The sequence below is a fragment of the Athene noctua genome, chromosome 1, assembly GCF_965140245.1.
Source record: "Athene noctua chromosome 1, bAthNoc1.hap1.1, whole genome shotgun sequence".
In the NCBI taxonomy this organism is placed as follows: domain Eukaryota; kingdom Metazoa; phylum Chordata; class Aves; order Strigiformes; family Strigidae; genus Athene; species Athene noctua.
The window spans coordinates 169,679,892-169,693,934 of record NC_134037.1 but is presented as its reverse complement, the minus strand read 5'-3'; the positions used below and the strand labels follow the sequence as shown (position 1 = coordinate 169,693,934).

Sequence of the window (14,043 nt, the reverse complement as noted above, 5' to 3'; positions counted from 1 at the left end):
ACCAACCATGTAAGAGGCTAAACTGAGGTCCCAACAACATTCATTCTAGCAAAAGAGAAAATATGTTTCCTTAAAAGTCTGGACTTCAGAACCAAATCTGTTTGGATGACTGAGTTCAAAAGAAATACTAAGGGAACTCTGAAGTGTGCATGGATGCATGTTCCTTCAAAACATTACCATTAGCAGCAAAGGATAACAGACATAAAAGTGAGATTCCTTTGAAAAATCAGTATGCCTTGAATATATACACTGTGAATATAAATTAAACTCGAAAGGGAAGAAGTAGCTACACATATAGATTTGAAACATACAGCTACTCCAAAATTTATTTAATCTCATTTAGTTAAAACTGTACATGTGTAATGTGTTATGCCAGCAAAAGGTATAAAAAGTAAAAACTTTTAAGAAAGTTCATAACACTTCTATCCCAGATATACTTGCAGATATAACAACACTTACCTTAACAATTCCATCTGTGAAAATAATGTAACGAACTCCTTAAATTAACAGCCAAAAGATATCAGCCTAGAGAACTATGTGACTCGGACAGATAGATGCAGACAAAGCCAGTAGCATAGAGAGGCCCCAGTCACACAAAAGCTGATATTGTTCGCCTGCTGAGCAAAAGTCTCACTTGTAAATCGAACGACATCTGCATTCAGAATCACCCACAGAAAGCGTCCCTGGAGAGGTGACCAAGCTACTTGAGTCAATAGGAGAATGATTTCTATTGTCTCCTTCAATACAGACAGCTGCATAAAATAGTAGCTTCTGGTTTTACTTTTTAGCAAACCTTTCTTCCTTTGATGCACTGATGGAGATGAAACATAATGTGTAAAGATCTTCCCCATTAGGCAAAGCCTTGAAGCCCAGTATACTTTTCAAAACAAATAATCATTAAAGTAAAATCTTTAGTCATGATACAGAAAACAGTCAAACACCAATGCCTCCAAAACTAGTAACCTCTTCACATTTATTTCCAAATTCTTTATCAGTACTGCTGACACAAGGCAGGAATGCCGCCCAGGGTCTCTTTCATGAAAGTCAATTAAAAAAAAAAAAAAATATTTTAATTCAAGCATTTGATAAGAGTTTTAAAAATCTGTCAATGGTAATAAAAAGCTGCTTTACTACTTAAATTTAACTCTCTTTCTCCATAAAGTTATTTATATCTTTTACTTAACTTTATTACATTCTTTATGTTCTAATTTGGATACCAGAATGAAACAATCTATAAAGCTTTATATAGGCATAAACCCAGACAGTTCCAAGTCACACACATGAATGACCTACAGCATTCACCAAAATTCTGATCATCTTAATTCTATCAGAAGCAAGAAAAAAATAATATCTGTCCAACCCAAAGTTACTCTTTTACTTTATAAGAAAGATCAAGTATTAAACAAAAAAATTTTTTTAGGTAGTATTTCTAAATGATTGATTCTAGAAGGCTCTTTTCTTTACTCTCCCCAGTAAACAAAATTAAGTTTTTAATAATGAATTGTGTAACTTTTGTACAGGAAAAACACACTCAACACAATAGAGGGATTCTTCAAAATTATGAAAAAAAAAAAAAAAATCACACAGTGAAACTATTCAATAAACCCACATCAGGATATGCTAGTGTATTGCAGGATTTGGCCCAGAATGAATATAAATTACTTGGCAAGTAGTTGGCTCCTTTTACCCCCCTTGTTTTGAACAGCTTTGACACCCAAGTATAGTGGAAGAGAGTCTTGAGATAGCTATCTAAACAACTGAATCAATTGAAGTGTATCAATTAAAAACAATCAATGGAATGTTAGGAACCTTGCCTTCTATGGTCTTCAGAGATGCCTGTCCTAATACCTAAATTAATGAATTACCGAGAAGGAAGACTTCTATTTTGTGATCTATACTACCTGAAAAAAAGCAACATGTGGGTAATTACACACAACACAAAGATTGTCCTTTCTTTTTTCTCCTTTCAGAAAAAGTTAGTTCAGAAGCAAAACAAAGTATTTCAGCCACAGAAGTAATCTACCATCATGTGGCTAGTCTAAAAATAAGGATAACTCTTGAGAAAGAGTGGGAATATGAGAACAAGTTTAACTGTGGAAAAAGGCCAAGGAAGAGAACAGTAGTTTTAATGCAAAGTGACAGCCATAACCTCACAACAGGTTAGAAAATTCCTACTTAGTGAAATATAATGCTTTACAGGTAACTTGTAACTCATTAACCCCAAATACTCTGAGAGGAATAAACAGTTTCCCTGACAGAACTTCATCCAAGTACAACAGATGATTTTTTCAGAATTCTGAGAGAAACTGCAATAGTATCAACGCATAAACAGAAATCAAACTCCCACATTCAAGTTACTGAAAAGAAAAAGCTACCCTTTCAAATAATACTGTCTGTGACTTGCTTTAGTCTTTCAAATATGTATTTCATGACACTGCAATTTTTTAGAATTTAATTCTTGATTATTCTAATCAAAGTATCTACGGGAAGATTCTATCATCCCCCTTCCACATAGCATAGTAAAAAATGCTTTTTTATAGCATTCTGTTCTCACAAATATATTATTACAATGTGCATTTAAATGTATACCTTTCTGCCTAAGAGAATAACCATGACTTTTAAATAAAAGAATGGCAAAATGGTATGAATCCATTGCATTTTTTTCTTGTTTAAAAGGCTACAGCAGACCATTACAGAAATAATGGATCATTAGCAAAGTACTATGAACCAGACTGGTACTGTAAATAACAGAAAAAATAAAAGCATAGCAGAAGAGTTAGTGTCTGGTAGACCTGTCATACAGCAAAATACCTGGACTAAGGCCATCTGGTTTACTGAAGCCCAAGAAGCTGTATGACAACATAATAATGGCCAATACATATCTAAAACCTTTCTGCATGAGTGACACAAGTCTTTTGGTCTAATTATACTCATGTTATTCTTTTCCTGTCCAAATCTCTATTTCTCATTCATATTATCTGATTACCCTGCTGTACTGCAGCATGCAATATAAAGAGAGCAGTTTAAGCATCTGGAACATAGGCTAGACAAACATGTCTTAATGCAAATTGCAAGATGAGTTGTTCAAGATGCAATTCAGGAAAGTCAGGAGCTCCTAATCCCTTCTTCCTGCATGTTTCATATAATTTTAGCCAGTGAATGTTTAATGCAAAATGCATAAACAGTTATCAAGAACAAAGATTAGAACTGTAGAGACATATGCCAGAGCAACGCCCTCATCACTTAAAGGCTAACTACTCTGGTTCCTCGAGTCATACAGGCAGCTATGTTGTAGAGAAGCTTTACCAGAAGGCTTATGTTCCCATACAGGCCAGTACAGAACCCTGCAGCTGGGTCCTCTTCTGGAGGGAAGTATGTGTGGGTTTGAATCCTTTAAACTTGAAGGATGTACAGAATCCAGGTGGCCTGCTATCCACCAAACAGTAAACAAATTGTAAGAAGTGTACAAATCATCTACTACAGTTTGAAGAGTTTGGACACCAAAGGAACTATGGCACCATTTACATTCAGATCATATCCCTGAGAAAGCTGCATATAGGAACTAGAGCATTCAACAATTTTTCAGAAACTCTTTAAAGTTTCTGCAATGATGATCATCTTCCTGAAGATCAGATAGCTGGAATAACTCCTATTCCTGCACGTCTTTCACTGGGTAAAAAGCACAGACATCTTGTTAGACTTGTGATATTCAGGGGTATCCAAGCTGTTAAACTTAAGACACAGCAATAAAATGGTCATCATCTATATGGTCCCATGAGCATTCTGGCTTGATTCAGAAGTGCATTTTTGAAATTAATCTTCTGATTATGCCCACCTATCACAGAATCATCTAAGTTGGAAAAGACCCTGAAGATCACCTAGTCCAACTATTAGTCCAACCACTACCATTCTTTGCTTTTCATTGTACAGTGTTACTAGAGCATACTGAGCCTAAATAACACTAAAATAGAAGATGATATTCACCTATCAGTGGTTATTCAGTCCATAGGACTTCAGTATAGCTAGTATGAAGTAAAAGTCCTCAAAATACACAGAATTGTCAAGACTGGGTCCCCAGTGACAACTGCTTTGCTCTGCAGATCTGCTATTGTTATGTTGTAGTATTTGCTAATGTGGACATAGCTGGTGCCTCTGTGGATCTGGTTCCATCTTGATTTTTTTCTTAGGGGAATGTGTAGATTGCTTTAGAAAAAGTTTGTCTTGCTTGAAAGCATGTCCTCTGTCTTCAACATGAAGTATCAATATATCCCAGAAAAAATCAGGGCAATATTTTTTTGCTTCTTTTTAACCTTTATTTTAGACCCCCATACTGTGTAGACACAGAAATCAATGACAGCATGATATGCTTTTGAATTTGTCCTTCAGTAAGGGTCTTGGCACTCAGTGAGAGGAATGGAGTCTAAGTCTGCAGTGATGCTAAAGGTCCTTGTTTCTGCAAAGCTAAAGTTCAGCAGATACTTCTGCCTCAAAACTATATGTATGTTTTTTCAAATTAACAAAATTTTGGAGAAAGTACAATGTATTTGCTTGTTAGGACTTCTTGTTTAAGAAACTATTGGGAAATATAAACAGGATTTCTGTATGTGACAAGAAGAAACTTTGAAAACAGGAAGTCCTCAAAGCACCAAAAGTAGCGTGCAAGCATTTTTCTCTCAAACACCAGACTATTTGCTTTTCAAAATTATTTTTGCAAAAGAGTGCTTTTGTTTTCAGTAAGAAAAAAAAAATCTATGAACCATCTGATGTCACAGTTGACCTGTACATGTAGCCAGACAGTGAACTATGCTTACAGATAGACTGTGAAGAAACAGGAACCAGATCATGATAATGCTACCAAAGGCACTAACCTGTTTCTCTGGCTCTGAAATTTTTACACATTTTTTTGTAGAACACCCACTGCTGTCTTATGGAGTAATAGCTCTCATGAACCACCTACATATTCTAAAATATTGGGTATGTAAAGTCCTAAAATGTATTTTTTGTGTAAAGTGTTAGTTGATTCTTACATTCCACACCTAAATAAATTCATATTGGTATGAAACAAAAAAAGAGAATATATTCGAGATAAAGCAAAGTATTATCCAATGAACAAAAGCTACAGAAACTAATTCAAATTGTTTATCACAGAAAACTTACATCTAGTAGCGTGTGAAGATGCTGATCCTGAAAAACACTGTGAAGAAAATCTAAGTCTTTTTCGCTGCAGTCTGTAAGTGCATGAATTTCTTCCAGGCTGTCGAGCACTTGTGAGACTGCTCCTATGGGGCAATAAACAGAAAAAAAAGAGAAAGAATAAAGCAAAGACTCATGGTAAACTGAACTTTGGAAAAGGAAACTTTTACTTCATCTGGTACAACTAGAACAGGAACTTTAAAAACCTGGAGTTTTTACAGGAAAACTCACTGAATGAACTATGTGTAACAACAGTGCCCATATATAGTGTAATTATACATAAGAAATGGTTTAACTGAAGAGAGGTTAAAACCTGTTTTTATTAAGTTTAGCTTTGTTCTATTTTAGCCTCATTTTCAACAACGTCTTATGAAGTTACTTGGGTTATCTGCCCAGCTGTCTGCCCTCACCATTCTCACCCCAACCTCCTCTTTTTTCACTTTTTGAGCTGCTGGCCAATTTTAAATACATATTCCAAACCAGTAAAAATCTGAAAGAGCTAACACTCTCACAAATTCTTTTAAAAACAGCATCGGGATAGAGGAGGGAATAGAGAGAAAGACTTGACTGCTGCGTCCTTCAGCAGAGGAAAAAAGGCTGTAACATAAGCTCTGTTTTTTGTTCTGTTTGTTCTGCTTGCCTGGTTATCTCAGACCCAGTTATAGCACTTGCTGCCTTTTGACCAATGGATTGTTTTGGGGCATAGGAAGATGGGGATGATTTTTATATGGCGTAAGGGTGAAAAGAGAAGTCTGGGGTATGGGAAAAAAAAAGGAGAAACAGGAGGCATTAGGGAAGGTGGAAGTCCATGAGGAGAGTTGAACTCACAGCAGAGGAGGACACAGAAACACAACACAAATCCACAGTAAACCAGCCCATATTGGTTCCCTGTGGAACAACTTGTTTTAAAAATCAGGTATCAGTGGTGGCTGCCACTTGTGTGCATTACTAGAATGTTACCTCTGGCTTAACAGCCATGTCTTCAGTTTTTCCATAGTGGTGTAAGCATCTGGAAAGATGGTAGCATATCCAGTGGTAGTCTGCAAAAGTGTTGGTGTCTGACTGTGAACTGCTGAATGCATTTTCATAAATAAATTCTTAGTTCTGGATACAGAATTCACAGGTTCACAGAATTGTCTAAGTTGGAAAAGACCTTGAAGATCAACTAGTCCAACCACTAACCTCACACTGACAGTTCCCAACTACACCAGATCCCTCAGCGCTATGTCGACCCGACTTGTAAACACCTCCAGGGATGGGGACTCCACCACCTCCCTGGGCAGCCCATTCCAACACCTAACAACCCCTTCTGGAAAGAAATACTTCCTAACATCTAGTCTAAGCCTTCCCTGGCACAACTTGAGGCCATTCCCTCTTGTCCTATTGCTTATTACTTGGTTAAAGAGGCTCATCCCCAGCTCTCTGCAACCTCCTTTCAGGTAGCTGTAGAGGGCGATGAGGTCTCCCTTCAGCCTCCTCTTCTCCAGACTAAACAACCCCAGTTCCCTCAGCTGCTCCTCAAACAACATGTCCTCTGTATTTCACTAATTTCTCATTAATGTGTTTATTCTGTTTACTTATTCATTTGCTAGTGTCCTTTTGTCAAGATAGATAATATGTAAAAAATTGCTATATTTCTTGAAATTCCATCCTCCACTGTACAAACAATTTTTACAAGCCTCCCTTAAGTCAAGCCCTTTTGTAATCTATTACATTTTCAGAATGTAATAAAAACAAAAACCCCAACCCCCTCTTAACCACAACAAGGAAACAAGTTAAATTCACTTAATTTTCTGAAAAACTGGAATAAACATCAAAAAAATATGCAAAAACTACTATACAAGACTAGTGACCTCATGACTTAGAATGACAAGTAAGTTACAAGTTAGAAGGTCTTGCATCACATTTAGTACAAATCTCAACCTAGGATTCTCCTCAGTTTCTTGTACACCAAGGTTAAGAATGACATTATTCCCCTCACAACTCATGGCTCAGGAGCAATAATCCCATTAAATGTGTCTGACTACTTATTTCCAACTGCTGTATTAATTTAAGTAATGTTCCTTCAAAAGAGTGGTGTCTGGTAAGCAAATAAAACTAATGGTTTACCTTATAGTAGTTGCTGTGCATGGGGACAGGTGCACTGAAGAAGAGGAAAAAACAGCTTCGCCTTTGATAATGCATAAGCATACTCAGCTGAAAAGAACTGTCCATATTTTTCTGCCTGCGTCACAGCTTCTGTGCTGGGAGACACAGCACAGAACCTGAGAAAATACAAGGACTGGGAATCTGCTGGTAAGAGCATGGAGAGGTAACAGCTAATCCTCAAAGCCATGGAAGAAAAACATTACTTAGGGACCCAAAAGGGACTGTGCTGAGTTTCTTTTAGTAATTTCAGTATGTAGGTTAAAGGTTGATGAACTTGGAGATCTTCAAGCCTGAAGGAAAGTGCTTGACTTTCCAGGATGTGTTTGGCAGAAGGAAATTTGTTAGAATTCTCTTTTATTTCTATTCTTGTCATGCTTGGAGTTTAAATGAATTATTCTATTTTCTAGCAAAACTTTGCTTTCTGGGCTCCAAGACCTTTCTGTGTATTTGGAGTGTTTACTTCAAGGAAAACTCAAGAGAAGACTCACTTCAGAGGCTCAGATATCTCAAGAGTCTCTAATACTGCTCAGTATTGCTCATAATGACTAAAACTTGAGCCAGAAGCAGAACCAATGAGTAATATGTTCAAAGTTGTCTGCACTGCTGTATTATTGTGAAACACTACATGTTCTGGACCACAACATTATTTGTTTTACAGTTTTATTTATTTTGGGAAATTTTGTGGAATATTTTGAGGTCTTTCAAGTAGAAATAAAGTTACTGGGTTTTAATATTTGCATCTCAACAACCTTTTGAATATGTGGGAATTGCAAAACATTAAGCTTTGTTCATTATGTCTGTCTTCTCCTGTCCATTCATTGCATTGAATAGACAGCTGTGAAATAAAGTTTTGAAGAATATCCTTAACAAATTTGATTGGAAGTTTTGACAGTGATTTTGCTAATTCCTCAGAATTACAGTTCTAACTTATGAGGTTTTTTACCTATAGTGTTATGGTGTATCTACTGCCATGTCTTTCATACATTTACAAATAACATGCACCTGCATGAGAAAATATCATAGTAACAATATACTTACAGCATGTTATTGTATAAAAAAGCGACAGAACCATTCTACAGGCATTTTTGCAAACTGCAAAACTCTCTCTGTTACAGACATGTGGTTAAAAGCCTAAGAATACATTTCAGAAAAGTTTGAAATTCAGGTAGAAGGTACTACATAAAATTGACCTATTTTTACAGCAGACCTGTCTCTAAAAATATTAATATTCTATCATATTTAAGCTTAATTTCTAACTTTTGGGGAAAGTGTAAAAGCACTCGGTATTTATAATTAAAGCTTGTATACTCTAGAAATAGGATTTAATCTCTTTTCAACACTGATGATACACCCATTTTAGTCTCAGCATAGATGATAAAGGAAGGACTTAAGTGAGTTATTACACAGTCACACAATCTAAAAGCTTAGATTGATCATGGTCTACAGAAGCCAGGAGAAAAAGGAAGTTGACTAACTTGACCACATGTGTTTGTTTTTTAAGACTCCCTAAAGTAAACTGTGTTAGAAAATGGTGCTTACTGCTACAGAACTTCCAAGTAGCCCCAACCACTTAGGTGAGATGAATCTTACCCTGCACCTTAAGTTACTATAAAAATATCTACACATACAATTGCACAGGAAAGGTTGTGATTCCAATGATACAAGTAGAAGACTCTTCTCCACAGTAATAGTAACAAAATCCATACCAAACATGGTTTTGTGAGAAGACTGTGGTAACTGTGGATTCTACTGTAATTGAACATAAGTTCTCAGTGTGGTAATGAGCAGTGATATTCTGAGCCAGGCAGACAACCTTGTCTTTCTCATATTCCCATTACCTAAGAAAGGATGGCTGCAACTAGTCACAGTTCCCTTGGGGATGACAACTCTGAAAAGTCAAAAACTATGGGCTCTCACTGTATTTAAAAAAAAAAAATAAAAAAAAATGCTTAGGACAGTCTTCTGCAGTCAGCACTAGTACATGAAATGTTTTTATAGTTAGTGGAATGACTTCCTAAGGATGATACCAAATTGCTTCTAAGAAGATGGAGATGAATAGAGTAGCTTTCTGCCTACTGAGACAGATATATTATTTGTGAGTCAAGACATATTTGCTTTATAAGGCAATAATTTGGGATTATTCCTTCACCCAGTGTGTAGTCAAAGTTGTCATAGGTATTTCCTGCAGGTTCTGTTACCTCATTTATGCAGATGGCCATTCAGAAACAGGTCTCTCTTATAGCTGAATTCTATCTGCAGAGTCTTTGTAGTTCTCATATAGTGCCCTTAATACCACCTTAAGTTGGTATGGACAGTGGTTCATGAAGTTGAAAGAAGACAAAGCTTTGGTAAAACAGAGTGCTGTTAATACATCCTGGCATCTAATGATTCTAATCTGGAATGGGTGGTTTGGCTAGAGAAACTGCATGTTAGATGTAGGTGGGAGTTGCTTACTTCTTCCCAGAATAGGAGAGAATAAAAAAAAGAAACCTCTAAAATTCTGTTCCAAAAATTGCATACTTGTTCTCCAGTAGCAATATATCTCCACCACAAAATACCCCAAAATTTTGTTTTTCCAAGGCTCAACAAACCAGGCAGGTACAACTGACCTCCTCTCTCATGCAGCAGCCAGTACAGAGAATCATGAGCTTCTTTTCATGTGGCACTGCTTTGTGACAATGTATGACTAAAAGAGTGTTTAGTTAAAAAAGACTTAGAACTTGTTGCAAAACACAAAGACTATGTTCTGATTAAAAATACATTCTGAGAGAGGGTAAAATAATTCTTCGTTTTATTTTTTTAATATTGAAGATTACAAACGGTCATTTAAGTCTTGGTCAGTCATAAACCCTTTCCTGAGTAATGAAAACTTGTTAGAGGATGCCTGACCTTGTTTAAATACAAAATTATTATAGTGACCTTTTTGCAAGTCTTGTGCAATTAGTATTCCAGGAAATGATTCTGCTGAAGATCTTATAACAACCATTATAATAATAGTGTATTTTTATTACAGAGACACTGACAAAATCTAAACCCCTTAAATTTGTAGAACTGTATAAAATTAAGTTCCTGAGAGAAATCATCCATTTTAATCCTGTTCATTCTTACAAACTACCTTAATTTCGACTGGCTTTTAACCATTCTTTATGTTATATAAATATGTAAGTAACTATGCCTTGAAGATTCTACGGTGGTTTTTAAATGACTAACCTAAACTTAGCTGCTATTTGCAATTTCTCTATATATCACATTTCAGTCCTTGTGCCAGTTGATCTACAATCAACACAAGCTGATTTCTCCCAGCTTCATCTCTTGGTTGCCTTTCTGTGTGTGGCCACTGGAAATGAAATTGAAAAACAACCCTGGCTCTCAAAGCACAGACATTTCAGAAGGTAGAATTTATATTTCACTTTGTTCATGAAGAGATCTGAGGTTAGCACATACAGCAAGGATGGAAGAAAAGCCATCAAAAATCATTAGATTTTAGAGAGATCAGATATCAGAATCACTAAATGAAGTCACTGGATAGAATTTAAAAAAAACCAAGCATAGACATTACTATAAAGTACAGTTATTTTCACAAAAAAAATCTTATACTGTGAGATTCTGATAGAACACATCTGGTGAAGTGACAATGAGATATTTTTTATTCTGTAATGGGGGATTCAAGTTTCATGGATTTTTTAATTTTTCACATATGACAAATAAAACAAAGATTCTTTGCTTCTGCTTTAAGACTCCTGTGATATTTATACCTTCAAACAGCCTAATTAGTGATAACTGTATAAATCATTGCTTCCAGTAGGTTTTTTTTGCTGGCATCTGATTACAATACCCTAAAAACACAGGTCATAAATGTTTAACACATTAGGTAATCAATCACTACATCAAAATGCTGTGCAAATAGGGCATCTGTCAGCTGAGGTTTTCAAATCAAAATCACATACACATTTAAAACTGTTCACTTTAACAAAATGTTAAAGTCGAGCCTCAATATCAGCATCATTATTAAATAGTATGCCCCTGTCATATGAAAGGCCAGGTTTGCCTTAGTAGCAGTGAACAGGAGTAAAAACTGTAGAAGAAGGAATACCTCTATTTGCTGTTGGTCCTGTAAAGAAAATACTAAACATATACTGTTTCCATTAAAGATGAGAAAAAAAATCTTTTAGAGATGGGACCTTTCCACTACTTGGGCTGATAGAACTTCTTAGATTAGGAGGAAGCCAACTGAGTACAAGATGCTCTTCATCACTTTAAACCACATCTGCAAGAATAACTGCAGTTGAGATGTCTCTAACCTCACACAGTAATTTGTTGCTCTTTGCTGTTCACTGTGTTCTAGAGCAACTACCTCTATAAGAACAGATGACAGTCAAAGCATGTATACATATGCTTATAACAGTTTAAAATAAGGTGGGAGATACATGTTTCACATAAATACAGAACTGTAATTAAAATGAAAGGCAAGTAAGGACTATATGTGCCTCAAATTTGAGCTAATAAGTGTTTAATGACTTTTTCCTTCTTGGAGAGAAACCAAACAGTCAAGTTTAGACACTGACTTTACAAATAAGCTCCTACATGAACACAGTTCTGTGAATGGTACTGGGAAGCAATTAAGACAGTAATAATATATATACATTCACACATACTCTATTTTTTTAATATATATGTAACAATCAGGAAGAGTCTAGGGAGAGAATTAGAAAAATTGAGCTTTACAGAGACTACAATGAATCAAGGAATCGTCTAGGTTGGAAAAGACCTTGAAGATCATCCAGTCCAACCAGTAATCTCACACTGACAGTTCCCAACTACACCAGATCCTCAGCGCTATGTCGACCCGACTTTTAAACACCTCCAGGGATGGGGACTCCACCACCGCCCTGAGCAGCCCATTCCAACGCCTAACAACCCCTTCTGGAAAGAAATGCTTCCTGACATCTAGTCTAAACCTTCCCTGGCACAATTTGAGGCCATTCCCTCTTGTCCTATTGCTTATTACTTGGTTAAAGAGGCTCATCCCCAGCTCTCTGCAACCTCCTTTCAGGGAGCTGTAGAGGGCGATGAGGTCTCCCCTCAGCCTCCTCTTCTCCAGACTAAACACCCCCAGTTCCCTCAACCGCTCCCCGTACCACCTGTGCTCCAGACCCTGCACCAGCTTCGTTGCCCTTCTCTGGACACGCTCGAGTCATTCAATGTTCTTTTTGTAGTGAGGGGCCCAAAACTGAACACAGGAATAGAGGTGCGGCCTCACCAGTGCCGAGTACAGGGGTCAGATCCCTTCCCTGTCCCTGCTGGCCACGCTATTGCTGACACAAGCCAGGATGCCATTGGCCTTCTTGGCCACCTGAGCACACTGATGGCTCCTGTTCAGCCGGCTGTCAATCAACACCCCCAGGTCCCTCTCTGACTGGCAGCTCTCCAGCCACTCCTCCCCAAGCCTGTAGCGCTGCTGGGGGTTGTTGTGGCCCAAGTGCAACCCCCGGCATTTGGCCTTACTGAAACTCATACAGTTAAAACTACAGTTGAAACGGCAGAAAAAAGCAGGTGGTGTGATGGAAGGGTATTGGGATTTACAAATAAATTAAAGAAGGTAAGAGCAACTATGGAATACAAGATGGGAAAGAAAGACATGTAAATCCAGAGAAGAAAACCAAAGGAAATAGGTGCAGGAGATAAAAATAGGGAGAAAGAAGAAAAGAGCAAACAAAGAAAAAAGGGGAGGGGAGTGGTGTTCCTAAACAGGAGAAGAAACGCAGAGAATACTATATATGGAAAGAAAAAACCAAAAGGGGGAGGGTGAGGGAGAAGGTGGGGCAGAGAGAGCAAAGGGGGCGGGGATAAACTGATGCTTGATTTTGAAGCTAACTTTCGGAGGTGCTGTGTGTATGCATGTCTCCAGCTTTCTCCTGTCTCCATACTTGCAACCTTTACACAAAGTTTGCCAATTTCTTTTCCCAGTTATCTCTCACTGTGCAACTAGCCACACATATGACAGAAGGCAGTCTAGTGTGGTGGTAATAAATATGTAGTTAAGACGGTATTGTTTTACAGACCAGACCCACACCTTACAGGCAGCACAACTCACATGCAACGAAACAAATAAATATTTTAACAAATGAATGTCACTATTACACTTCCTTAGATACTTTCTTCCTAATTGCAAAAATATATGGAAACCCTCTTCTGACCAGTACAAAGGCAGCACACTCTATCAGTCAGTAAGTTTACTGCATAAAGTCTCTATGCACAAACAAAAACCAAAAATCAGTGGCAGCAGCTCTGCAGAAGGTGTCTTTTCCCTACAACTATATGAAAATAATACTGTTGCAAAGCTTTTACATAAGAATCCACTGTATTCTTGTATTACTGGACAGGCCTTCTGAGACAGGGAAATAGGAGGACAAGGAGCAACATCCTCCACAACCTGTAAGATCAAAAGAATGAACCAGACAGCAACAAAAAAAATCCATTATTTCAATCAGAAATGGAGACATGGACATATGTCTTGCTGCCCTGACCTAGGACGGAAGAAGAACTGTTAGCCTACAAATCTTAAAATGCTGCAGGAAGAAGACCATTTTTTATAGTTTGCATTTTAGAGATGCTGAATTTGTTAATATCAAAGGGTCTAAAATTTCACATCCTCTCCTCTGTCTAGCTAGTATACTCTGCAGGCTTTAGTAGTGCTTGCAC

The 14,043-nt window shown here is 37.2% G+C and overlaps 1 protein-coding gene across 14 annotated transcripts in view; it reads right to left on the bottom strand.

The window, feature by feature from the left end:
• The window catches only part of CASK (calcium/calmodulin dependent serine protein kinase), a 223,562-nt gene that overhangs the window by 57,393 nt on the left and 152,126 nt on the right, over positions 1–14,043 (bottom strand). For all 14 annotated transcript variants that reach the window (XM_074904895.1, XM_074904924.1, XM_074904905.1 and 11 more), the window contains one exon: positions 5,158–5,279. In XM_074904895.1, coding sequence (XP_074760996.1) covers positions 5,158–5,279 — 122 coding nt within the window. The remainder of the gene's footprint in view (positions 1–5,157; positions 5,280–14,043) is intronic.